At 38.3% G+C, this 26,641-nt stretch overlaps 1 protein-coding gene and 1 long non-coding RNA gene across 31 annotated transcripts in view; both read left to right on the top strand.

Annotated features, from left to right (window-relative positions):
* DOCK9 (dedicator of cytokinesis 9) overlaps positions 1 to 26,641 on the top strand; it is a 132,542-nt gene that overhangs the window by 83,824 nt on the left and 22,077 nt on the right. For 19 of the 30 annotated variants that reach the window (XR_014563379.1, XR_014563380.1, XM_083735170.1 and 16 more), the window contains exons 13-37: positions 74 to 196; positions 1,689 to 1,771; positions 2,530 to 2,652; positions 3,603 to 3,682; positions 3,764 to 3,951; positions 4,094 to 4,159; positions 5,433 to 5,525; positions 7,809 to 7,932; positions 8,321 to 8,442; positions 9,015 to 9,101; positions 9,554 to 9,643; positions 10,603 to 10,718; positions 10,856 to 10,925; positions 11,029 to 11,154; positions 11,996 to 12,067; positions 12,630 to 12,776; positions 14,069 to 14,152; positions 15,155 to 15,266; positions 17,761 to 17,939; positions 18,921 to 19,037; positions 19,148 to 19,268; positions 20,317 to 20,450; positions 22,809 to 22,923; positions 24,214 to 24,280; positions 25,495 to 25,542. Coding sequence is in view for 28 of the 30 variants with exons in the window: in XM_083735170.1 (XP_083591296.1) it covers positions 74 to 196; positions 1,689 to 1,771; positions 2,530 to 2,652; positions 3,603 to 3,682; positions 3,764 to 3,951; positions 4,094 to 4,159; positions 5,433 to 5,525; positions 7,809 to 7,932; positions 8,321 to 8,442; positions 9,015 to 9,101; positions 9,554 to 9,643; positions 10,603 to 10,718; positions 10,856 to 10,925; positions 11,029 to 11,154; positions 11,996 to 12,067; positions 12,630 to 12,776; positions 14,069 to 14,152; positions 15,155 to 15,266; positions 17,761 to 17,939; positions 18,921 to 19,037; positions 19,148 to 19,268; positions 20,317 to 20,450; positions 22,809 to 22,923; positions 24,214 to 24,280; positions 25,495 to 25,542 (2,687 nt within the window). In the remaining 2 variants the exon portion in view is untranslated. Of the gene's footprint in view, positions 1 to 73; positions 197 to 1,688; positions 1,772 to 2,529; positions 2,653 to 3,602; positions 3,683 to 3,763; positions 3,952 to 4,093; positions 4,160 to 5,432; positions 5,526 to 7,808; positions 7,933 to 8,320; positions 8,443 to 9,014; positions 9,102 to 9,553; positions 9,644 to 10,602; positions 10,719 to 10,855; positions 10,926 to 11,028; positions 11,155 to 11,995; positions 12,068 to 12,629; positions 12,777 to 14,068; positions 14,153 to 15,154; positions 15,267 to 15,584; positions 15,627 to 17,760; positions 17,940 to 18,920; positions 19,038 to 19,147; positions 19,269 to 20,316; positions 20,451 to 22,808; positions 22,924 to 24,213; positions 24,281 to 25,494; positions 25,550 to 26,641 lie in introns of all 30 variants that reach the window. The other 11 variants (XM_083735175.1, XM_083735174.1, XM_083735182.1 and 8 more) reach the window with 2 other exon arrangements.
* Positions 20,461 to 22,802, top strand: LOC310843022. The gene is made up of 3 exons (XR_014563466.1): positions 20,461 to 20,685; positions 20,770 to 22,155; positions 22,331 to 22,802. It is a non-coding gene; the product is annotated as an uncharacterized lncRNA (long non-coding RNA).

The following is a 26,641-nucleotide window of genomic DNA, read 5'->3' as shown; positions in this document are numbered from 1 at the left end:
CATTTCCACTTCTTTGCAAAATAAAGACCTCTATTTTCATTTCAGTGTCAATAAACCAAGCATTTATTTTCAGGGAATATTCTCAGTGACGTGTCCACACCCTGATATATTTCTAGTGGCCAGAATAGAGAAAGTCCTGCAAGGGAGCATTACCCACTGTGCTGAACCATATATGAAAAGTTCTGATTCTTCTAAGGTATACTCTTGACTGTTTGACATCCCATTTGTAAGTCTCAGTTTGTTTGCAATGCCATAAACACTGGAGTAATAAAATGTAGTACATCTATTCAAGGCAAATGAACTTTTCAGGGCCAAAGATCAGATCAGATTCTGAATCCTTTGTTAAACATGAAAGTTCAAAATGTGGTGCAATATCTCTCTTGAATGTTATGGCTCAGTGCAGACATCACAAGCCAGGTCTTCTCAGCTGTGGTTTGGAGATACACTAGGGGCTTTCAGGTTCTGTTCCTTCTCCCTCTTTTCTCCCTACTTTCTTGAAAGTTCAGTCTTTCACTTCCTGGCTTTTTCTAACTGTAATTTGCTATGATATCAGAGCTGGGCAACTGTGGTTAGTGCCTTGCTTTCAAGCCATCATTTGCTGACCCACTTCAAACCTGCCATAGTCAAAGGCACCAACGTAACAAAAGTAGTCATAAACAAGAAATAAATCATTAAAAAATACACAACCAAGCCTAACAATTTCCAAATAAATCACAAGATGTAAAATAAAGATACAAAAAACTAAGCGGCAACCCCCAACACCACCAACACCAACACCACCAAACAACACCCCAACTCAATAATCTGTTCAGCAGCCCCAGCTTTCGTAGCTGAAATCAGTCAGGGCCCCGCAGAACTTGAGCTGAGGTTCATGGTTGCCTTGAACACACATACAAAATTTCACTCTGATGTTCCTAGCTCAATTCAGACATTATAAACCTGGTCCTCCAAATCATATTTGGAAACTTAAGAACATACCACTGGCTCCTCACCATTTGTGTGTAGGAATCCTCTTCCCCTTTGATTTTTTCTGCCTATAATTTGTTATGTTGTACTTACGTATTTTTTGTGTTGTAAGCTGCTTTGAGCATGGTGGGAACTGTGGAAAGGCAGCATACAAATAATAACATGTATATATGCATTTTAATAATCAAGTAAAGTAACAGAAATGGGAAAAGGAAGAACAGAACCCAGGTTCTTGGTGAGAATAATTATAACACATATAGATGTGTATGTGTCTTGCTCCATACCGCGTCTTGGCTACTATTGTGAGTAATAGTGTTAAAAACCTAAAATCTTCGCCAGTACCTTCCAATCCAAAATTCCCAGTCTGGGAAAGAGACCCTTCTTGTGGTCCTGTCAAAAAGAATACAGTGGTACCTCTGGTTATGAACTTAATTTGTTCTGGAGGTCCGTTCTTAACCAGAAACTGTTCTTAACCTGAGGCACGCTTTTGCTAATGGGGCCTCCCACTGCCGCCACCACGCGATTTCCGTTCTCATCCTGGGGAAGAGTTCTTAACCCAAGGTACTACTTCTGGGTTAGCAGAGTCTGTAACCCGAGGTACCACTGTATCATGAAGGATGAGTATTTGAGATAAGTCATTATCAGTGGAAGTGAGGTTAAATAAATAAATAAACCAAATGTTATTTGATGAAAAACTTACGTATTTCTATTATCATTTACAGGTTGCTCAAAAAGTTCTGAAAAATGCAAAGCAGGCATGTCAGCGGCTAGGACAGTACAGAATGCCATTCGCATGGGCAGCTAGGTAAAGACTGGGGCTTCTTTTCTTCAAAGTGTATTAATTTATGTGCCTTTTTATTTTAGTCAAAACTCAGTTTAGTATTTGGGACAGAATTCCGTGCATTTAGTGGGCAAGGCTAAAGTCACTCTCAACCTATAGTATTTAAACCACAAGACTTGGAAAAAACCAGATACTATTTTAGAAAAATACATTGTGTAGGTTAGGAGTTCCCAAACTGTCCTCTGTAAATCACCAGTGGTCTGTGAGCTTTATTCTGGTGGTCTGTGGTGTTTGTGAATTTGTGGCTGAGAACACAAATTCACTGTATTAAATAATCATGCTGATTTTTAATTGTGTTTTTATTGCTTCTTGTTGTATTTTATTTCATTACAATCTGCATTCTACGACATTCAAATTATAATCAATAAAATGCATTATATAAGAAATAAAAGAAGCACTAAAAGTACAATTTTAAAACATCATGCTGCTTCTTGCTCATTGCATTACAGTTGCTGCAACATGCAGAAAAATCATTAAGTAGTCTGCCAAGACCCTCAGCAATTTTCAAATGCTCCACGGGGAAAGTGGTTTGGAAACCACTGGTGTAGGTAGTAATATGTATTGTTACACAATAAATTTTGGCTTCCTTTCTTGGGAGCATTTATGCATATTTCAGTGGATCAGAGTTTGCCAATCTAATTTCAGGATGTCAAGTGTTCACTTCTACATTTTTCTCTGTTTCATTTTGTAATGAGATTCTTATATAAGAGTTCATGTTTCAGGACACTGTTTAAGGATGCATCTGGGACACTAGACAAAAATGCACGATTTTCAGCTCTCTACAAACAAGACAGTAACAAGCTCTCAAACGAAGACATGCTTAAATTGTTAGCTGATTTCAAAAAGTGAGTACTGTACATATTTATTATTTAGAATATTTACATCCTGCATTATTGTCCTTAAGGGCTCTTAAAGCAGCACCTTTGTTATATATCTTTAGGTGCCAGGTAGAAACATTCTTCTTCTCCCAAGCCTTTGGCTAATTAAACAATCTATGGCTTTTTAAACTGTGGGGTATTGTTTTTGTTTGCTACTATGTTGTGTATTTTTGTGGTTTTATATTGTAAATTATTAAATTTCTATACAGGGCGGTATAGAAATTAAATTATTATTATTATTAATAATAATAATAATAATAATAATAATAATAATAATAATGTGGCTAAGACTAATTCAAACAAATAAAGTAATATCTCTTGAACTGAGTCTGCAGCAAGCTTCTTTCCATAAAGAAAACAATCTGAGTATGAGTGAAAGTACTTTCTACTCATGCAAGTACAACTTCAGAGCCAAATCTGTTTTCACATACTGTACATTTATCAAGTGCTTGCTGTTTATTATGGAGGGCGGAGGCACCAAAGAAGGCCTTATTGAATGCCATCATACCATAGGCTCTGGGTTGGCTTCTCCTGTTTTAAGGTTTCAGTTAAATGGGTGCTGTGGAAGAATGAATTTCTTTTTTACAAACAGATTATAAGTGAAAAGTCTGGACTGGAGACAGTGGTCAGTACAGCTGTTCTTGTCATAAGGCTAAAAAACGTCAAGTCTGTGAGGGTCAAGTCGTCAAGGGAAGTTGCTAAATTCGACTCGATGTGGTTTCAGTGAAAAGCTGCACAAATTTAGGAGATACAAGTATTGCCAAGGAATGTAGTGTTTACCTATCTCTCTGGAAAAAAAGACTTTGTCATGCTTTCCAAGCCTTTTGGGGTGTTTCCTTTCCTATTTGAGTTCTGCTGTATTATCCATCCCTAGTGATTTTTCTGTTGAGTCACTTTGTTTTTTCCTTCTTCCATAGACCTGAAAAGATGGCCAAGCTACCAGTTATTTTAGGAAATCTAGACATAACAATTGATAATATTTCTCCAGACATCCCAAGTAAGTATAGAAAAGTACTTTTAAATAGCTGAAAAGCATTTTTTTCTTCAATTTTTTTATTGGTTTTTAATATATTTTCAGATTTTGTTAGCTCATCATACATTCCCATGAAACAGTTTGAAAACAGTACCAAGACAGTAGTAACGTTTGAAGTAGAGGAGTTTGTTCCCTGTATACCAAAACACACTCAGCCTTTCACCATCTACAACAATCACCTTTATGTTTATCCAAAGCACTTGAAATATGACAGTCAAAAGTCATTTGCAAAGGTGAGTTAATGGGCCACTAATAACATTCAGATTCAAGACCAAATTGAATCTGAATCAAATTTGGTGTTCTTTCTTGGAAGTTTTGGTTGCTTGTCTGGCACTTCTTAGGAAAAACAAAAATCTCTGTATGTCTTCTTTTTAGGCAAGAAATATTGCAGTTTGCATTGAATTCAAGGATTCAGATGATGAAGATTCCATACCTCTAAAGGTTTGTTGATCTGACTTACAGATATTTATTCAAAAACTCACTGCTTATTATTCTGTGCAGGTAAGGTGTCCTCAAGTAGGAACTCCACCTCCCCCTAGTAGTTGAAGCCAAGAATCAGTTTGCTTCAAAATAAGTTTATGGCCGTTTCAATTAGATTGAGTAACATTTCCTTTAGTAGGGCTTTTTGTACTTGGTAGACAAGTATTGAACAGGCTTCCTCAACCTTGGCCCTCGAGATGTTTTGAGACTACAATTCCCATCATTCCTGACCACTGGTCCTGCTAGCTAGGGATCATGGGAGTTGTAGGCCAAAAACATCTGGAGGGCCGAGGTTGAGGAAGCCTGGTATTATGTGATCCTTCTGATGATTTCAGTGAAAAAATAAAGTACTGATTATTCAGACATTCTTTTCTCAGTAAAGTAATATGCAGAGTATGCTTTAATCACAGCTGCTACCTAATTTTGGTTTATGTATCTCTTACATTTGAATGTAGTGTCTAGATGATGCAGTGCCATCACATATATATGTGAATTTATAGAATAACTTAGGCAAAAAGACAGATTCCTGCCCCCAGGAGCTTATGGTCTAAAATCATAGACATCAGTCTAGTTGCATAAAACGACTATAGTTGTTGTGTAGTTGTCATACATTGAGTGGGAGCATTGGTTTATCTAGGCCCAGGACTATATACTTTGACTAAAATCAGTTCTCTAAGGCAGGGGTGGGAAACTTTGGGTCCAGGGGGCAATGCACTTCAGTATGCCACTCAGGACTCTTCCCTACCTATCCTCAGGCCTTCTCTGCTTGCTCCTCATGTGCTTTTGCCTGGTTAGAATGTGACCTTGAAACATGATAACACATCTTGTTTACCTACTGGAGACTGGTTGTGTGTGTGTGTGTGTGTGTGTGTGAGAGAGAGAGAGAGAGAGAGAGAGACTTTTGTATGGCTGGAATGTGGCCCTCCTTAAAATATAAGAGTCAGATCAGTTAATCCCATAGGCAGCCCCTGGAGGCTTTCCCGAGAGGGAATGTGACTCTTGGCTGAGAAAGTTTCTCCTGCTATATAAGGTATCAGACGGATAAATTTTCCAGCCCTGCTACCTGAGATCCTTTCACTAGGCTGTATTTTGGCATGTTGCTGCAAGTGTTGTGTTTATGTAATGTTATTGGAAGTTCTCTTTGGATTTTTTAACAGCACATCAAAAAATGTTTCATTCATGTTCTTGACCTAAGAACATAGAGTAAGTCTTTCTTTTGTTATTTGATTTTTAGTGCATCTATGGCAGACCCGGTGGATCAGTATTTACCAGACAAGCATTTGCTACAGTTCTGCATCATCACCAAAACCCAGAGTTTTATGATGAGGTAACCCATTGTACACTTGCCAGTTTCCAAAAACATAGTGAGATGAGAGTGGAACTCGTTCCTTGAATTAGAGTGCAACTGTCTTAATCAATTTATCAGGTAGCCGTAGGCAAGCTAGTATATCTGTCTGCCTCAGTTTCCATCTTACAGTCCTGTTGTAAGCATACCTGGAATAATGCATATTAACCGCTTTGAGTGTTTAGGAAAGTATTGTAAAATTGTAACTAGTAATAAATAAGTGGTGGATCTGAATGGTTTCTTGACGACTTTGGAGAAATTGCTTGCTGCCTTAAATGACAGTCCTGTCAGAAGCCCTGGATGATCTCTGGAACAGAAAAATGTACAGAGAAACATTTTGGAAGATAGTAGGATGAGATGGTATAATTTCTCTCAGATTACCTCTCTTATCTACAAAACCCAGAGTTCTATAGTTTTCTGAATAATTGGGGGGGGGACAGGATACAGCTCATTTTAGGGATTATTCTATGGATGTATGAGTGAAAAAGAGATCCTACTTGCTTATCACCATTACATAAATTCCATGTTGGCTTGTGACGCTTAACTGCATACTAAGGGGGTTAGTACATCTAAATCGTTTAGGAGAAGAAGAGGAACCCTTTGTGGTCTGTTATGAATAGTTTGTGGAAAACTTTACTGATAAAACAGCTAGAATCCATTTTGATTTTGACTTCTTATTTAAAGAAGGTCACTGATAGTGCCCGTGCTTGAGGTTTAAAGCCGATTGTAGTTGCTGAAAGCTGCCAGAGGAGGTCTGTTCAGTTGGGTAGCAAAGTTAATGCCTATCTTGAAGATTGTATAGTACCATCAATTCTGAAAAATGCTATAGAGAGACCGCTGCTGAAAATGAGTTGTATCCTGCACTTTTGACAATCCTAAACAAGTCTTTAGGGACGCTGTGGGTTAAACCACAAAGCCTAGGGCTTGGTGATCAGAAAGTCGGCAGTTCAAATCCCCGCGACGGGGTGAGCTCCCGTTGCTCGGTCCCTGCTCCTGCCAACATAGCAGTTTGAAAGCACGTCAATGTGCAAGGAGATAAATAGGTACCGCTCCGGCGGGAAGGTAAATGGCATTTCCATGCGCTGCTCTGGTTCGCCAGAAGCGGCTTAGTCATGCTGGCCACATGACCCGGAAGCTGTACGCTGGCTTCCTCGGACAATAAAGCGAGATGAGCGCCGCAACCCCAGAGTCGGTCACGACTGGACCCAATTTAAACAAGTCTTTAATCTGCCATTTTTGAGGTTGGTGTTGCACCTGCAGCCACTGGGAGAAATCTCCTAGAGATTTAAGGTTGCATGTCCCTCTCCTTTCCCTGCATGTTTCCTAAATCTACCCCAGGGGTTCCCCTAACTACCCAGAGCAAATTTAGGGTGTGCAATAAAAGCCACTCCATTAGTGTAACTGTTGAATGATGTCCATTTTTTTAAAAAAATGAATTTTATTGGGTTTTTGTGTCTTTATTGTGAGCGTCTTTTTGAGCCCTTTTTAGAGCCAAAAATCAAGGTGAAATCTACACACATATAAAAACCGTTCTGAAAGTGCTTTTTTTAAAAAGTGTTTTTAAAAATACATTGAATTTTCCATAAGGCTCACCATCGCCATCTAGTGTCACATTGTATATTGCACCCTTAAACATTTTATTTGCAGCTGTGTAGCTGAGTCCCAAGGTAAATAGGTCTCAAAACTGCCTCAGATATACATATTGAAAAACATTGTCATTGATACATCTCATGTTAAAATTCTTCTACACATATGAAGCTAGAATTCTGTTGGGTATAATTGTTCTAGTCCAGCCATGTTGCATATTCAAACTCATATATTCACTTTTGTAATTTAATTGGAATTTTTTAGGGTAGCACTTTACTACTGTATTTTAATACAGTACACAAGATTATACTAAGCTGAAAACATGCAAGCTAGTCAAAATCTGTATATGCTACCCATTCCATTTTAGATAGCCCCCACCTAATTCATTTGATCATGCAGTGCACTCCACTATATTGGAGGGAAAGTTCACTGTGTGTATTTCTTTGCATGATCACAGCTGCCACCTCCATTGAAATGATTCTAGAGTTTCACATATATCTGTCTTTATTTAAGTGCATATAATCCACTTTAAACCAATTGCTCCCAATGTATGATCTCTTGTTCTAAATCTTGCTTTAATTGCATTGAAAATTATTTCCTATATGTACTTTTTATGAGGCATACCACGACAATATTGGGAATATTCTCTGAAGCCAAACTTATGTTTTTTCTTCTTAGATTAAAATAGAGTTGCCCACACAGTTACACGAAAAACATCATTTGTTGTTTACCTTCTACCATGTCAGCTGTGATAGTTCAAGCAAAGGGACTACCAAAAAGAAGGACATAATTGAAGCACAAGGTATGATTGACTTGGATTTTCTGTGTGGAATTCAAAGTCTGACACTCATTTCATAGCTTCTGAAGATTTATCATTAAATCAATCATTTTCTTGTTCATGGGTTACAATAAAAAGAGTCCAATACTAAATATATTTACTGACTTCAATAGCATTTTTAGAGAAATAAGTTGACTGTCAATTGCTTTTTAAGATTGAAATTGCACTCTAACTGCTGTAGATAAAAATGGGTGCTTTGTTCCATTGGGTAGAGCTCTTCTAACATGTTTAACAGGATTTTAGCGGAGGAAGTAAAAGACTCACCAAGTCTTGCTAGATGAGGGTGTGTTGTGTTATATTATATACTTAAGGTGTGAATATTAAAAATGTTTTTTCTTTGCATTTTTTGTAGTTGGGTATTCTTGGCTTCAGCTGTTGAAAGATGGAAGAGTAGTGACAAATGAACAACATATCCCAGTAGCTGCATACCTTCCATGTGGATATCTCAACAATCAAGAACCTGGCATGATCAAAGTAAAAAAAACCAACAACACAATGATTGATTATTTTTCATAGAACTTGATAGGGCAGAGTTGTTAAAACACACACACAAAAGCAAACATTAGTTTTTGTATCTAAATATGCAAGATGTTCAAAGTGCATTACTAAATTTTTGTCATTTTCAAATTTTAAAGTGTCAAGCCTGCTCGCTGTATGCCTGTTCACTGTCATGTGTCACTGACTGGCTGTGAAATATTTTTTCCTTGCAAATAAATGAAAGCATCAATTTATTATGGTTCTTGCTACAGAAAGTACACCATATATTTCGAATCCTTGGTTTGCCAAACAAGCCATGGTTTAGTGTTATATTTAAACCAGGCCATTTATATCCATATTTGGCATTTGTTAACTCAAGAGTAGATGGGAAATCTTTCATTTGTGCTAAAGAAACAAACCATTATTGGACAACATATGGTTAATTCATGGTTTGCTTTAAAAAAGCATGGCTTTTCTGCGTGTGCAGACCAGCCCAACATGTCCATTTTGGTGTAATAACAATACTTATGTAATATCAACAGTATTTTAACTTTCTTCTCTATATACAGCATTCTGGTTCTGAAATTAAATGGGTAGATGGAGGCAAACCACTGTTAAAGATTTCAACCCATCTGGTTTCCACTGTATATACACAGGTAGGCTATTCCACTAGAGCTTTTTACCACAATTTTTTAGTTGATTGATAACTGGAGGGCAGGATGACTAAAGTCCGTGTTCAGTGCTGGTAGGGCTGAGTTGGAGTAGGTAGGGGAGAGAGAAGCGAAAAATAATTTTTGGTCTTCTGGTGCATATTATAAAATCTTTGCTGTTATAGCACACCAAGCAAGTAAAAGCAAACTTCATAAGCTTTGGCTGTGAGATTAGTGTAGCTCCAAGAATCAGGAGTTATGCAAAGTTTAAATTACTAAGAATTCTGTCACATTGCTTTATTCTTCTCAAGCTTAACTTTGATGGATGCTTGAAAGGAGGAACATTTTGGTTGTATTTAGAGTGGATTTCTTTTATCTAGAGGTAGTGACACATTTGATCAAATCAATTTGAATTATGTATTAATTGACTTAACCTGTTTTTCTCTTTCTTTTCCTAGGACCAGCACTTAAACAATTTCTTCCATTATTGTCAAAAAACTGAGTCTGGAGCTCAAGCCTTAGGAGTTGATCTTGTGAAGTATCTTAAGGTATATAATTTATACCATGGGTAGGCAAACTAAGGCCCAGGGGCCGGATCCGGCCCAATTGCCTTCTAAATCCGGGAAATCTGGGAATCAGCAGGTTTTTACATGAGTAGAATGTGTCCTTTTATTTAAAATGCATCTCTGGGTTATTTGTGGGGCATAGGAATTTGTTCTCCCCCCCCCCAAAAAAAAGTCCAGCCCCCTACAAGGTCTGAGGGACAGTGGACTGGCCCCCTGCTGAAAAAGTTTGCTGACCCCTGATATATACCTGCTATATGGCTTGCTAGTGTAGACTGTCATACTAAATTATAGTTAATCTTCCTTAATTGTGGCTTGAAATGTAGCCTGAATTTGAGTCTTCCTGTGGTATGCCACAACGCAACGTGCGGGGAGGAAGTGCTTATGTGTAACTAGCACATATTTTAGACTTCCTTTATATTTTAGCCATACTGTTATATTTTGCCATGCAAAATATGCACATTGCAATGTAGCGGCTGCAAAATATTTTCAACATTTAATCAACTTTTATTCCACAAATGTCTTGACAAGTATTTTAACAAGGCAGCATTAGCCACTATCATATTGAACACATGTCATCTTATCCCACAGCATGATGCTTTTGTGCTGATTTCAGTATTCTCTGCTGAATTGCTATTTAATAATGTATCCTGTATATGTATACCTTCAACTCCCAGTGCACTCTCTCATTTACCCCATCTGCTTGAAATCTGACAGGCTATGGAATAGCATAGGATGTTGCATAGGAAACCATTTACTTATATTCTTAGATTTCCACGTTTCCTCCTAGAATAAGTTACGTATAAGTCCTGTTTTTTCAATAGAACTTGCTTCCAAGTAAAGTTTCTGAAGATTGTTAGCTTTACACTTCTGATTTATTTATTTTTAAGTACGTTTTGATTCTCATACAATTCTGATTTCATTTTATTATTTTCTTAATTTAGAGTCTTCATGCTATGGAGGGCCATGTAATGATAGCTTTCCTGCCTACTATTTTAAACCAATTGTTTAGAGTCCTTACTAGAGCAACCCAAGAAGAAGTTGCAGTGAACGTGACAAGGTAAGCATTTTGATGCAACAGTCCTGGTACATTTCATCACCTAAAAAGCAATTTTGGGGTATTAGTTTGCCAAGGTTGTTCTAATTTTTGTCAAAGTACTTTGCAATGATATTTTATGGTCACTTCATTTTATTTAGGGTTATTATCCATGTAGTTGCCCAGTGTCACGAAGAAGGGCTGGATAGCTACTTGAGGTCCTATGTCAAGGTAGGATTCATACAAAGTTGCTTTATCAAAAATTGTACCATTAACATCTGTAATAATTACTTCTGCATTATGCAAATCTAATTTCGCTTTTTGTCTTGCCAAGTATGCTTACAAAGCAGAGCCTTACATTGCTACTGAATATAAGACCGTACATGAAGAACTTGCCAAATCCATGACAACAATCTTGAAGCCATCTGCTGACTTTCTCACAAGCAACAAGCTGTTAAAGGTATTACTGAAAAAAAAACTTTGATTGCTGCGTTTCTTGGTATTACCTATTTAACTGTGCGGGGTTGTTCTATAACCAGATTGGAGTCTTTAGTGCTGCTGAGGCATTGCTTTTCCATAAAGTGGAATTTAAGTGGCGATTCCATACTGCACTTAATATACAGATATATTATCCGGGATCTGCCATTCTTCATGGATATGAACCTTCTATAATGTTCGCTCACAAGTAAGTTCTGTTCAGCAAAGCCCCTTTCCAGTGTTTATAAGTGTCTTGTTTGCAGGACCTACATCTTTTTTTCTTTTCTGATGATTATGACTAGGGAATTACTGTCTGTTGGTTGCCCCAGTTTTGGTTTCTTTTCTTGCGAGGAAGAACTTTAATTATCCATTTCTTTACATTTCTTTTCTTATATCCTTTCAGTTTAAGCAAAACTTTTTGAATGGCAGTTAAGTTACTATTCACTGCTATTCCGTCAGCCACAATTGACAGGAAGCAATCAACTGAGCAGGGTCTGCAAAGAATAAACTTTTAATTAAAAACTTAGGAGACCTAAAAAGTCTCAATAGCACTTTGGTTGTACTGCAACTGCATGCTATTGCAAAAGATAAAAATGGTGGCAAATCAGATATTTAAAAAAGCATGAGGAGACCAGACAGAAAAAACTGGATTGCAACAATTTGACAAAGTTATCTACATTTTTTATTTTAAAAAATGAGTAAACAAAGAGTAGTAATTCCAGTGGAAACCATTTAACAAAATCCCATTAACAATAAACATTTTATGTATTACAGGTATAAATGGACTGCTTGTATAATGTGTTGATTTTATTTTGTTTTAATAGTACTCCTGGTTTTTCTTTGAAATTCTAATCAAATCAATGGCCCAGCACCTGCTAGAAAATGCTAAAGTAAAGGTACGTATAATATTCTGAAGAGGCTTCATAAACAGCTAGTCACCTTAATTCTAGGCACTTCCAGTTTTTTGTTGTATGAAAATGGAACAGTGCATAAGTCCAATTATTTCTTTAGTACAGCCTTCCACAACATCCCAACCTGGTGCCCATCAGCCCCAGCCTGGCCAGTTTATTTTTATATTTTTGTAACATATGAAGGAGTATCAAACAGAATTATATCAAAGATGTTCCTGCTCTAAATAATCCAACAGCATACATTTTATTAGAGCCAACGTGGAATAGTGGAATAGTTGTGCTGGATGACCTTGGGTTGGTCACTATCTCTTAGTTTAACATACTTCACAGGATTGTTGAAAGGATAAAATGAGAGGGGGGAAAGAGAACCACGTGTGCTGGAGAAAGGGCAGGATATAAGTGTAGCTAATAAGCAGATGCCAGTGATATTCAGAAACTTTTTTTGTCGTTTCCTCTTGGTTTTAGTTTTTAAACTACCAATTCTCAAACACCGGGTAAGGGTAAAAGGATAATTTTGTCAATTTCTGTTGGTTAATTTTTTTCCTAGTTGTTACGAAATCAGAGATTTCCAGCATCTTATCATCACGCTGTAGAAACTGTAGTAAACATGTTGATGCCACACATTACCCAGAAGTATAAAGATAACCCAGAAGCTTCAAAAAATGCAAACCATAGCCTTGCTGTCTTCATAAAAGTGAGTATGGTTCTTTGTTGGCCTTTCTTGAAGAAGACTTCACTTAGTCAACATAGCAATATCTGAAGTGTTACGAAAATTTCTCTTTGGCCTACAAGCCAAACTTGGCCTGGCAGGAGGTCCAATTTGCCCCAAACCATGCCCCTGGGTGGATGGGAGCACATTGTTAAATTCAGTAGGGAACAGGCTGCATGCGGCCAAGGCACGGCTGGGGTTTTTTAACTCCCCTGCTGTCATGAGTTAATGACTAAGGGTTAAATCCTGTTCAGTTTGACAGGATTCAATGGAAACTACTTCCTCATTCAGGAGGAGGGTTGTATTGGACTCTTGCTAAACAGCAGCAGCCATCTCAGAAACAAAACTTTACAAGCTCTTGCATTGTGTTTGTGAGAGGAGTGCTTCTTCTCAGCTGATCTGCAAAATGCAGGGGGAAGAAACCAGCTTTTGGCAAGTTGGCTTTGGGAGGGACCTCTCTTGCACATGTTGATGCCTGCAAAATGCCAGCTTCTGTGCCCCCACCTCCCCATGGGGAGGGGAGAAAGAACCACTTTGCTTGTCCTGTGTTTGACACTTTGGGAATTGTTGAACACAGGGCTAGCAAACTCCTATGTGCAGTTTTCCCAAGCACCCAACAGCCACCAGGTTTGGGAACCCTAAGCAAGGGATTTTGACAGGTAGTTGGGTGTGCCCCACCACTGTCTTAGCAATTGCTCATACAGAACTCAAACTGTTCTTAAGCTTTTCTTTCCTCTCATGGTCAACATGATGCAGCAGGTTTAGAAGGCAATAGCTGGCAAACTCTCTCCCCACCCCAATAAATTGGCATGTGAAAGAGAAGTATGTGTCAGGAAAATAGATAATGTAAATCTTTGATTAAAGCTGATTTTGAATGTTCTGCTATTAATTATAGATAGTACTGAGATGATAGAAGGTGTAGCACTTTTGAAATAAAAATCCTGCACTTCTGGGGTATTTTGCCAGTTATCATTGATCCTGGATTGATAGTGAAGACTATGAATTCATAGTCTCTCATCATAAGTGGTTATGTACAATAAAAATTTGTTTGAAATGTGGTGTGCAATAAGAAGTTCAGATGAGATTATTAAATCTTTGATTTAATTTAGAAATATATAATTTATGAGTCATGTATTAAGCATCTGATGCTTGGCATCTGAATGCTGCTTTAGGCTAGTTTAGTTTTTATAGTTTTTTTCTTGGAAATAGCTATAAAAATATAACTTAATAGCTATCATGCCTTTAGAATGCTCTTGTGACTTTTTCTGCTTTTGCAGAGATGTTTCACCTTTATGGACAGAGGATTTGTGTTCAAGCAAATTAATAACTATATCAGCTTCTTTGCTCCAGGAGATCCAAAGGTACTGTATAGCTTTGTTGTAAGAAATTGTGTTGCCATTGCCATTTTGGTTTTTTTTTGGGGGGGGGGTTGTCCCAGGTCCCCAGCTTACCTAGAGAACCCCATTTGGCTCCCTTTGTGGGCAGAGTGGGTGGAAAAGGCTTGTCCTGGATGCGATCCCCTCTGCAGTGTTGACTGACTCATAGCACAGACGGTTCTTCCGCAGGGAACTAATGTGAGCTTCCATTTGGTTGATTGAGGACCAGAGCCTGGCAGTTTAACCTTACTTGCCACTGAGCAGCTCTCCTTAAGGGATCTTGGACTGTTGCTTTCTACCTAAAACAGAGCTCACAGGTGGCATGAATCCTAGTTTGCCTGAGAGGCCCACTGGACGTGCCCACACCCAGATTGCCCTGTACTCAGGCCAGCTCCTCATTTCTGGTTGAGTTCTGCAGATGGGGCTACACGATGGATAGTTCCTTGTCCTCATGCTGGACCAAACCCAGTTTGCTGTAACCAGTAAAAGTTGTGTCCTTGTTACACCCATGAAAGGTCTGTGTTCGTAACTTTGTGTCCTGTAACTGCAGCCTTCATGCATGTAGCATTCTGATACATACATTTTATGGGCAGTGGTTTTTTCTTAGTTGCAATATTAAAATACATTTCCAAAGCAGAGCTTGCTTGCTTTTTAGTTTCCAAGAATATCTTCATCTTATCTCACAAAGCAGGCAAGATTTCACCATGTGTAAGCTGGAAATTGGTTAAACAAAAGGATCTGCCATATTTCATATTTCTAATAAAATTAGAAAAAATATAATGAGCCCTCATGTTATCAGAATATGTGTGTCCTTGTATGAAAACATTGTATGGAAATCAGACAGTGTGCTGTTTGTTTATTGGGTCTTCTTAGCCATCCTTTCAAAGAACTGAAACCAAACATTAAAAATCTTTTGCTTGCTTATTGAACTTAAATATGCTAATTTTGTTAAACAACCAATTTTATGACTTCAACATATTTTTGCAGACCCTCTTTGAATTCAAATTTGAATTTCTCCGGGTAGTATGTAATCATGAACACTACATTCCTTTGAATCTGCCTATGCCTTTTGGAAAAGGCAGGATTCAGCGATATCAAGGTAAATTTACATTTGAAAAGATAATTTGACATTGTTGTCTTGTAAGAAAAATCTTGAAATCTATTGTGACTTGATACATGTATATTGGGGTTCTTTAATTGTGAGATGGAGATTTTATTTCTGTCTCCTCTAATTTTCACCAGTTTGTATAATAAAGTGATAGAGTGAAAGCAGATAGGTAAGTAATTTAGTTCTGGTGTAACACACACACACACACTGTCTCATTAGCATTGTTTCTTTGTGTTGTCTCAAACCAGAAAAGCTATTTGTTACTTATTGGTTTTGTCCTACTTTGCTTCTTTTTTTCCTTTGAATTAGCTTTTCTTTCACCAACAGTGGAATCCTATGACACTCCTATAGGTAGGTGTGGAGTGTGCTGTTTGATCCTACACTGACTTTCTAATTTAAAAACCATGGTGACTTGTGTAAAAAGGAAGAATGTGCAGTAATTCCATTTGTGAGTCATGCTACACTGCTATAGATAAAATAAAGCTTTTAAAATAAATTTGACGTGCTTATTTGGAAACAAATTGAATGCATGAACATGTCACTATAAATTGATTGAAAACATTCCAGAGCTTTCATCTTGCTAGTACAAGCCAGAGTATCAAGAAACACTTATTTTCTTTCAGTTGTCCTGTGCTTGCATGGATGCTTCAAGCTTGTGTGTATTGAATAGCAGCTCCCCTGCACTTCATTGCAGAATCCTTGATACAGAAAGGGTTTTCAAAAGTATTTTGTGATGGGGCCTGCTACTCAAAGGGAATAAATTCCCTCTGGGTATGCCCATGCTCTTTTTGGAACCTGTTTTGTGTCAGCAAGCTTTGCTGATGCTAATTGTGGAGCAGCAGGGGTGGGATTAGTTGTGAATCATTTTTGAGTGACTCAGATTCAATGAAGACTATGGGGTACTTTGCAATGAATCACATACCTAACTTTCTCCAGCAGTCATAAATATTAAATTATCCTTTAAAGTGAAATTTCAAGTTCTCAAAATTCAAAAGGACTCATTCCGTCTTTCCACCTGCTGGACATATTCTATACGCATATGCACCCTGATGGTGTCATTGGACCAACAGAATGGAATTATTATGCATGAAGCCAGGCACACAAATATAAAGGCCCAGCCTTTTAAGGATATATTAATTATGGGGTCTCCAAAAGCTGCCTCATCAGCCTCTTGTTGTCTACAACATGCTGACACAGATGGTAGACGCTCACTACAGCTGGAGTCATGGGGCATGTTTTCTTCTGTTTCACAGTGCGTAAGCAAAATAAGGCCTTTTCCACCATTTTCCAAGTTCTGTTTACATTTCTTTAGATGTATTTCCTGGAAATATCTGTGTCCAATGCATCACATTCTAGGTGCTTGCCTTTTTTCCAACCAAGAAAAGGAAGGCTAGCTAGCTGTGTGTCCAGTTCTTGGGCTAAATAAAAAAGTAATATTAAAAACAAGAAGTTTGATAGTACAAGTGCCACTGAATTACTAGATACGCCATTGGTTGTTTTCTTTTAAAAAAATGCATGTTCAGTTTTGTCACAGATAGCTGACCTTTTGCTTGTAGTCACCCACACTTGCTTGGTTTTAGTAGAACATATTTGCGTGAAAGTGTGGTTGTCTGAAAATTATTTAAAATGCACAAATGTTGCTCTGTAGCCACATAAAGCATGAAAGAGATTGACTTGGACCACAGCAGACCCCCAATTGAGTTCTTTTCCAAGAGTTCATATTTAGTCAGTAAGCCACTATGTACTCAAGAGAGTAAATTACTGAATTACTCTCAGTACTGGTGACTCTCCATTTACATGGGGCTTCCATTTTGGGGCCCCATGCTCATATGTGAAATCATGTAAAATAGAGAGCACCCTGCAAGTCCTCCTGGCTCAGCAGGTGGAGATCTACTCCAGAGCCCAAAGAGGAAGGGTCTCCTCGTGAACTGGAGGGGCTGCAGGGCTTTGTTGAGATCCTCAGCCTTCCCATCTCATCCTCTTTGGGCTCTGGGAAGGGTCTCCTCATGACCCCAGAGGCTTGTTGAGGCTGCTCAACCAAGCCTTCCTGCCCCCTCTGGCTTGTGAGAGCTGGAGGGATGGCAGGGCTTGGTTGACCAACCTAGCTGACGTGTGTGGAGAAGCTTCTTCCCCACTCGTGTCAGCTGTGGAAGTTCTGCCATCCCTCCAACTCAGTTGACCAGGTGATCCCCATTTTCTGGTACCACTTCTGGGTATCTGGCACTTTGTGTGCATAGTAGTGTGCAAATAGAATGTACGTAAACTGGGAATTGCCTGTAATTCATTACTGCTTAAATATTTTCATTTTTTCGTCTTGGCTCTGCTTATAAAAAGCAAAAGAACAATCTATAGATACACTATTTTGTTTTTCTAATAAATAAGAGGACATGGAATGTAGTGAACATTATGGTGCTTCCAGATGGCAATGGATTGCATCTTTCTGTATTGGAATATACCCTTTCTTAACTGTGGTGTTTGCTTTCAGACCTTCAGCTTGACTATTCCTTATCAGATGAGTTCTGCAAGCATCACTTCTTGGTAGGACTGCTGCTGAGGGAGGTGGGAAATGCCCTGCAAGAGTTCAGAGACATCCGTCAAATTGCAATCAGTGTTTTGAAGAATTTGATGATAAAGCATTCTTTGGATGACAGATATGCTTCCAGGGTAAGTGTATTTTCAGAAGCTTTTTTAGTTACATTAAGTGCGGAGGTTTTTGTGACTTGGGTCCTAAGAAAAGTTGATTTAAGGAAACGAACTGAAGAAATGTTTTATATCCCTTCTTCCTTATTGTAACCCGCCTGTGCCCCATGAGAATCCTCTGCGTGGGAGGTTGAGGGGCTCTCCTGAACAAAGTTGGATGTGGGTATATGGGACTCTTCTCCCAACAGGCCTCCATGCTCTGTCCCCACATTGTTCAGGAGGGGGCACCACCTCTCTGGAGAAGCTTTGTGGAGGTTGTAGGTAGCTGCAGGAGGGAGGAGGGGATGGAAATATTTCCCTCTATGAACTTCACCAAGCTAGCCTGTGTATGTTACAAAATACCTGCAGTGCTTATTTACTGAAGTTTCACAAATAAAGTCAGTCTAATCCCAGGGCTTCTCTACTCATGCTTTAATAGTAGATGCAGAGATCATAACCAATAGAGGATTCTAAACTTACTGCACTTCTCTGAATAGGGGGAGCCTGTCTGTGCACCAGAACTCTTTTTTCTTTGTAAGAGAGATCCTCTGAGATGAGGTTCGAGAACACTGGGGGAGATGATCAAAGAACCTTTTGCCTCTATTACCAGCTCAAGCAAGAGTGAATCATTGGGCAAAGATAGACTTGCTCACCTGGCAAAATATGCTTCTTGCACTATGAAATGTATTATTTATTCTCACCTTGCCATACTTGTTGAGCTTTTTCTTAATTGCTAACATTGTGATTAGCAAATTTAGATTCAGTAATCTTGTGACTCCCACCTGACTGCAAAAAGGATATGTTTGAGGGCTTGCACATTTAAAAGGAACATCCAACATCTGTTCCTTTTAAATGTGCAAGAACCAAAAATCAAGTTATAACTCTAGCTCCACAACAGCGAATATCTGAAATGTGAGTGTGTGTATATTCCCATTGAATAATGAGAACTAAAATGTTTTGGTACAGAGCCATCAAGCGAGAATAGCTACATTGTATTTGCCAACCTTTGGGGTGCTGATAGAAAATGCCCATCGAATTGATGTCAAGGATATTTCACCTTTCCCTATTAATGCTTCCAGCAGTGTGAGTGGATATTTTTATTTCTGAAACTTTAAAGCTTGAAAAAATTCTAGTGTAAAAATAGACCACTTTTAGGCATATTAAAGGAAGTGAAATTATTTCTTTTTTAACAGAGTACAAAAGATGAATCCCTTAGCTTGCCAGCTGCAAATCCACTGATGACTCCTCAAAAATCTGTGAATACTCTTGATAGCAACCTCCACAAGGACGTGTTTGGTGCTATATCAGGCATTGGTAACCATTTAAAAATATTTTTTACACTTATTTTAATTCTTCTAAGAAATGAAATTTGATACTTTACATGTAGATCTTCTATTGGTGAAAATGATCTTTTGAGGGATGTAATGTTGATGTGGCATAGTGGATGGTGTTTGAACTTAGGTCACTGAGACATGGGTTCAAAATTTGAGTCTGTTGTTGATGCTGTGAATGGGTGGGGTATTATCTTGTCATGTGATGGAGGCAGGAGAGCAAAGAACTCTGGGAGGCAGGTGTGGTCACTCCTCAGTTTTTTCTCTCCTGCCTGACAGAGCAGTTCATTTTCCTGCTCTCGCTGATCTCTCTTTTCAGTTAGGTTTTTAAATTAATTTTCTATCTAATTTTGATAACTTTCCCATATACTTCTTCATCCTTTACCTTACGGTTTCTCCTTCTTTCCATTTCTGTGTTCTATTTCTAACTTCACATCCCTTTAAGCCCTTATCTTACTTAAAAATAACGAATTTCCACACAGTTACAGAGCTTGTTCCCATGAAACTCTCTCAGCCAAATCTACTTTATCAGTTGGTTATAAGGAAAAAATTGGGTACTCATTAGTTTCTTGAATGGGATATAAAATAATGAAGTCATATATATGTATATGCATATCCTATAACTAAATACCGTATTTTTCCATCTATAAGACACCCCCATGTATAAGATACTCCCTGTTTTGGGGGACTCAGATTTAAGAAAATGGGGAGAATATGTATCTGTGTATAAGACGCCCCCTAATTTTCGACATTTTAAAGGGAAAAAACCCTAGTCTTATACACAGGAAAATACAGTAAGTCTGTATTTCTTCGCATTCAGATATCTCCTACTGATAAATCCAGATGTTGAATTTTGTCAGCAGAAATATGCACCTAGCTGGCAACCCCTTTACAAGCCAGGTTTCTGGCATCTACCTAGCATATAGATACTGGAAGGGTCATTTGAATAAAAGAGGGGCAGTTGAATGCAGATTGAATCTCACACTAGCAGAGCCTCTAATGTATCCCTTTTCTACCATCTTATTATTCAGCATCCCCATATACCTCATCAACTCCAAATGTTAATTGTGTAAGAAATGCAGACTCAAGAGGTTCTCTTATAAGTACAGATTCAGGAAACAGTCTTCCAGAAAGACATAGTGAAAAGAGCAATTCCCTTGACAAGGTAAGGGTACTTTTATATATTTGTGCCTGTAAGAGAAGCTTCTACACACTCTAATCTTGCTTTTTTGCTACTACTGTATAACTTGCTCCGCTGAGGGAAAATGAGTAGCCATTTCTAGTTCTTCTCTTATTCTACATTAAATAAAATGTGTCTAGCTGTAAGGGGAGGTCCCTATTGAGTGAACATTAATTTCTAGAGAAAACCATGCCACTGTCTCAATAAATATGGTATATGTGTATTACCTATGTGTATATATAAAGGTAAAGGGACCCCATAATTTTTCCTGCATTCATGCAGTCTAAAAAATAGCCAAAATAAGTTGGTATTATATACGTGTATATGATACCAACTTATTTTGACTGTTTTTTAGACTGCATGAATGCAGGAAAATTTACAATAAATTAATATTTTTAGAAAATATAGTACCATTCTTTGAAGGACACTCTGAATTCACCAAGGCCTGTCTCCAGTAGTAGCCATACTCAGTGTAAAGCCATTAAAATTAAGAGGGATAACTTAGGTTAATTTATTTCAATGGATCTGCTTAGTGTGACTACTATTGGATACAGCCCTACTTGTCTTAGTTCACTGGTATAAATCCACATGGTTGCTTTCAGTGAAAGAGTTTTAATAATTAAGCGTATTTAGCCTCTCACGTTCAGTTGCATTTGCCTTTCACCTGTCATATTGCTAACGTTTTGAGGTTGGATCTTGCGGCAGTCACACCATGGTTTAATGTTTTCTTCTTGACCCTGACATGCCGCCTTGTGGCAGAGGGAGAAACTTCTCAGAAGGCATTCTGCTCATACATTATTTACTAGTGGAGAGGAACGAGAACACTACCATTCATCCAAGAAAAAGCGTGTTACAGTGGATTTTTCACTATTGACAGTTCCGTCTTTACCAGAGAGAGATTTCCATGCTGTTGTGTCTCCTCCATTACAAGAAGTATCCATTTTTGTGTGGTTTATTTGGTTAAGTTTCTGAGTGCAGCTTGTTGCCAATTTTGCCCTGAGCATTGAAGAAGCTTCTACTGGAGAGGAAACAGTATCTTAATTGTTTGAAAGTATCATGGCATACTGAAATGTAAAAAACCACACCATCAGATTTGTTAATGATCTGCACACTGTAAGGCTGCTTCTGCTAAATGGCAAAATTGTCATTAATTGTTTTTTTTCTTCATGGTAATGGCTTGATTTGCAGTGTGAAGCAATTGACAGTAGAACTGAAATTTTAAAACTTGGTGAGCCTTTTTGAATATCATATGTTCAGGTTATACTCATTTCTTGCCTGACATAGCTGCTATTTTATTATACATTTCATGATGGTACTTATCCTAGCTGACTTACTTCTAAGCTTTTCTCCTGGCTGATAATATTTTATTTGGGCTGATTGATTTCAAAGCAAGTTGCCTTTTGAGGCTACAGTGTTGGGTGTAGAGCTTTCCTGCAGCAACAAATATTGCAGAAAGTATTTACAACTCAGGAATGGAAGTCAGAAGACCTGAGTTGATCTTAATAGGATTGAAGGACCACTCTGCATATGTAATTGTATATTTTTTTCTCAAAATTAGTATGCCTGGGGGAAGGCATGCAGGCAAACATAGGCCTGAAACATCTGTAAGGCTTATTTAATTGATTAATGCAAGTTTAAGCATTTACTGTCAAATTGTCTTTGGCTTTTGTGTGATATTCCTGTTTCCTGTGTGTCAGATGATCATGCATGCCTACCAAATATTCTGAAACTTCCATATGGTTTCTATTCCATTTTTGGCAGTTATGATGATGCATTATTTGTGTTGGCTCTTTTTATTGTTCAAAGTTATACCATGACACTTCATTCCTTGCTCATAGTCTTCTCTAATTCCACATTAGCTTAAGCTGTTTGTGCGTGTTTGCAGTGTAGTACTTTTGCTATTGTAGTTTGAGGCTCAGAAGTAATTGCTTTATGGTTTGGCATTTCCACATACAAATCACATATTGAAGCATGACTGTATCATACACGTTTAGATACTGACCAGTTGCCCTAAAGAAGATATGCATTTACTTTAACTCTCATCCTTAAGTAGTTTTTCTTGTTTACAAATTGAAGGCTTGAGAAAGGTAGCCATGGAATGTGTACAAAAAAGGAATTGGATCTGGGCACAATGTACAAACTTAGATTGGTCTATATGCTGGTGTGTCTATCAACTTGTGAGTGTTCCTCTCCTCACAAAAGGATCTGGTTTGTGATTTAGGAGTGTTCCACCTTTGTCCTTGGATAACCAACTCTCTCTCTCAATCGGTTTTGAGATGCTGTGTTTGTGCCTTAATGCATTAAGATGAGCCTCTTGTCCGACTGTATTCCTGTATTTTTCAGAACCAACAGATCTGCCCTTTGGGAAGTTCTGTAGTTCGATGTGACAAGCTTGATCAAGCTGAAATCAGGAGTCTACTGATGTGTTTCCTTCATATTTTAAAAAGCATGTCAGATGGTAAGCAAAAGCTTTTCACTTCTTAAATTCTGACAGTGAGTTAACACAATAACTTGGTGTTTTAAACCCCTGTTCAGTAACAGCTGTAACATGTCATGTGTAACTTGGAATGTAATAGCCTCTGTTTGTTTCTCTTCTGATTTGTATTCCTCGTGCTTAATTCTGCAAAAAGTTTTCTGGTTCTGCTGTTATTTATCAGGGGCTGAAGACTTGATTACTTCAGTGCTTCCTGCTTCCCTGCCCCAGAACCCATCTCTGAATTTGGCATTCTACCAACCAAATACTTGCTAGGGGATGTAAACTTATATAAATGAGCAGAAAATGCCCACAAGATGATTACTTAATCCAGACAAGACAAAGGTACCATTGGTGGGTAGTTTATCCCTCTACAGAAGTGGAGTTCAGCCTGCTCTGGATGGGATTCCTCTCCCCACAAAAGGATCAGGTTTGTGGTTTAGGAGTGCTACAGCTTTGTCCCTGGATACCTGACGTGTGTTAGTGGCACAGAGCATCTTCCACCAGCTGATGCTCCTTCCGGTCTGAAATGGAGAATCTGGCTCGGTTATCCATGCTCTGCTAAACCTCCATATTAGACTATTGCTATGCATTGTGTAAGGGAAACTCCTGGCAATTGCCAAGCACAATTCAAAGCTCTGCCATACATTTACATGGCTGGAGACCTGGGGGAATGCTTCCTTCCACATCATTCAGCTTACACACTTAGGTGATATCTCATCCTAGTTCCCGTGCAAACCTACCTAATCCTTCCCGAATGGGTATCTCCCAAAATATCCTTTGAATTTCACATTTCTACAAATGTTGTAATCCAGTTCTTCAATCAAAAAAATGAGCAAAAGGTAAAAATACAATACAGAAATGCTTCATATTAGGGGTTATTTCTTGCATATCACGAGAAATGTGCACTGAAATGCAGAGCAATATTCCTGAGTAGTTTTTTTAAATCACAAGCTAATGTGGAAATGTGGTGAACTGAGCTTAAGAGTAGAAAAATTAGAAACTGAGAGAAATTGATAGATTGGCCCATTTCTAGTTCAACCTATGTAATCTTGAATAGTATAGAATAGAGAGCCTATGCAGAAGAGATGTGGAGTAATAAGCTGTGCACTTGTACCTCAAATGCATATTTAGAAGGCTGTCTGCTGTTAGATGTGTAGTCTCAAACCAGGTTTTGCTTTGTGTAACATACTAGCATTCCTGCTTCCTGTCCTTAAAACTATTCACATCAGTGATACTCACATTTTATTAATTGCTTTATCCAATACTTTTTAGATGCCCTTTTCACATACTGGAACAAGGCCTCAACATCAGAACTTATGGATTTTTTCACAATTGCAGAGTGAGTTGGCTTGGCTATTACTATAATTCTTTGTACAGTACGGTTATTGCATTTCAAACATGAACTTAAAGTCCGTGGTAAATATTGTATATACTATATAGCATTGCAACTTTTCAAAATGTCCTGGTAATGGAGAAATCTGCAATACATCTCACAAGCTCCCACATGCACACATTTATCTCCACACATCCAACATTAATACCATGTTGGCAATTAGAAGTAAATCAGCTTGCAGTTTTTTCCAACAAGATGTAAGCAAACTTGTGTGTGTATTCTGTTACACTGTTACAGCTTTTTGAGGAGGAGGAGGAGAAGAAGAAGAAGAAGAAGATGATCATAATAAAATAATAATAATTTATTATTTATACCCCGCCCATCTGGCTGAGTTTCCCCAGCCACTCTGGGCAGCTTCCAGTGAAGTGCTAAAAACAATACAGCTTTAAATATTAAAAACTTCCCTAAACAGGGCTGCCTTCAGAAGATGCTCAAGGTAGTGAACTTTTATGGAAAGGTTGCTCCACAGGGCAACAACATGTTCTATGATGCCCCCATCACACAGTATCTGTGTGGGGGAGATGTTCTGTAGACTGCCTTCTATAATTAGAGGTTACTATCATGACCCCTCTAGCATAAGTAGAGCCCAAAACAGATCCTGATAAGAATGCATTTTGACCCTAAAGAAGACCACATGCCTGTAGGCTTTTCATTCATTACTACTTGACTGATGCTGCTGCCATAGCATTGGCATAAATATTTTTGTGAAGAAAGCAGATTGGCTGTGAACTGTTTCTTCACTGTTGGTGGTTCAGGAATTTAAATGTACTAGAGATCATTGAAGACACAGGTACAATCCTAACAACTTACTTTTCATTAGACATGGTTTGGATTGCACTACAGTACTAAAGAAAGTGGAAAAAATTGTCAGTGATAATTGCTATACTGTTTTAATAAACAAGACAGGCATAGCAACTACTGCATCTTGGCTTCACTCTGCATGAGAGCAGAAAGTGTTGAACATAACTAGTTTGGCAGAAAGGTGACAGCTGTAACCTGGGATTGAGGTAGAGACTCTGGTTTGGGGATGGGAATTAAGCCAAGTGATCATTAAAATCGTGGACATTCATTATTTTATCATATCATGAGCTGGCTCCAGTTAAGTTTTTACTAAAATTATGTCTTAGTTTTAAAACTAACCCTCACTGTGTTCTTTGCAGAGTGTGCTTGCATCAGTTTCAATACATGGGAAAACGATACATCGCCAGGTACTGTGTATAACCTAATGGTGTAACTTTGTTGTGACAGAATGCCTTAAATTCTTGTCAATTGAATAATGTTCAGTTAATACTGGAAAGAGATGTCTTTGTATTAGAAGGTAAGTAAATGGCCTTTGTAGTGCTTGACACATGTTACCTGTGTTGCCTTACTAGCACTGAAAACGCATCCCAAATTGCTGCACCACATAGTTAGGGATTTTTGTGTTGGCTATTAAAACTGGGGAGGTTTGCCCAAACTGCCTTGTGACATTCTAAAAACTGTGCATAGTACCTGAATGATAGCCTGTGAATTATTCCTACCTCCTGTGCACTCTCCACTCAGACTAAACAAGGCTTTGTAACACCACATGTATCTTTTCTTCCTATCCAATGCTGGCCACACTAGTCTTAGTTCCATTAGCTGCTTGTATGGAAATTTACCTCGTTTGTTGCAATATTTTGATGTTAGAGACAGCCTCCACATGGACTTTTGGCACAAGCCTGTTACTTGCCAGCTGATGTTATTGTGACTTACACCAGACACAAATACAGGAAATTATGACTTGGATATATGAAAGCGAAAAATACAACATTCATTGCCATTCTTTCTCTCCCCCCAAAATATTATCCTATTGCCATTAGTTGATTTTGCTTTTAATCTTTGACAATGTCTTGAACGGGGGCATGCAAAATCAAAATAAAGCATGCTGTTCTGTGAATCAAACTGAATATGTATTTGAACTCACCTAAAAGTGTTGCAACACTTATATGGCTATTTATCCCCCATCACCCCAGCCTGCTCCCAGGGGAAAATGCCATTTGGGGTTCTTTGAACCTTGGATTTCCCCCCAGCTTTAGATTTGTTCTGCCTGCTTCCTAATGTTTGCGCCTAGTTCTCATAAAGCAGCTGAGGTGGTAAAGCAGTGTATGATCTGTAAATCACTTCAGATAGCAGGTATGGGCTCTTCTGACCAAAAGATCCCTCCACACAATAAATTAGATGTCAGGGAGAAGGATGCTAGCCTAGCCTTCTTATCTTCAAGACACTGTTGAACTATAGTGTCCATTATCCTGATTATTGGCTATGTTGACTGGGCTAATGAGAATT

The sequence above is a fragment of the Podarcis gaigeae genome (assembly GCF_964106915.1).
Source record: "Podarcis gaigeae genome assembly, chromosome: 4".
NCBI classification, from domain to species: Eukaryota; Metazoa; Chordata; class Lepidosauria; order Squamata; family Lacertidae; genus Podarcis; species Podarcis gaigeae.
Note: the sequence above shows the minus strand (reverse complement) of the source record. Positions and strands in the feature narration are given on the sequence as shown.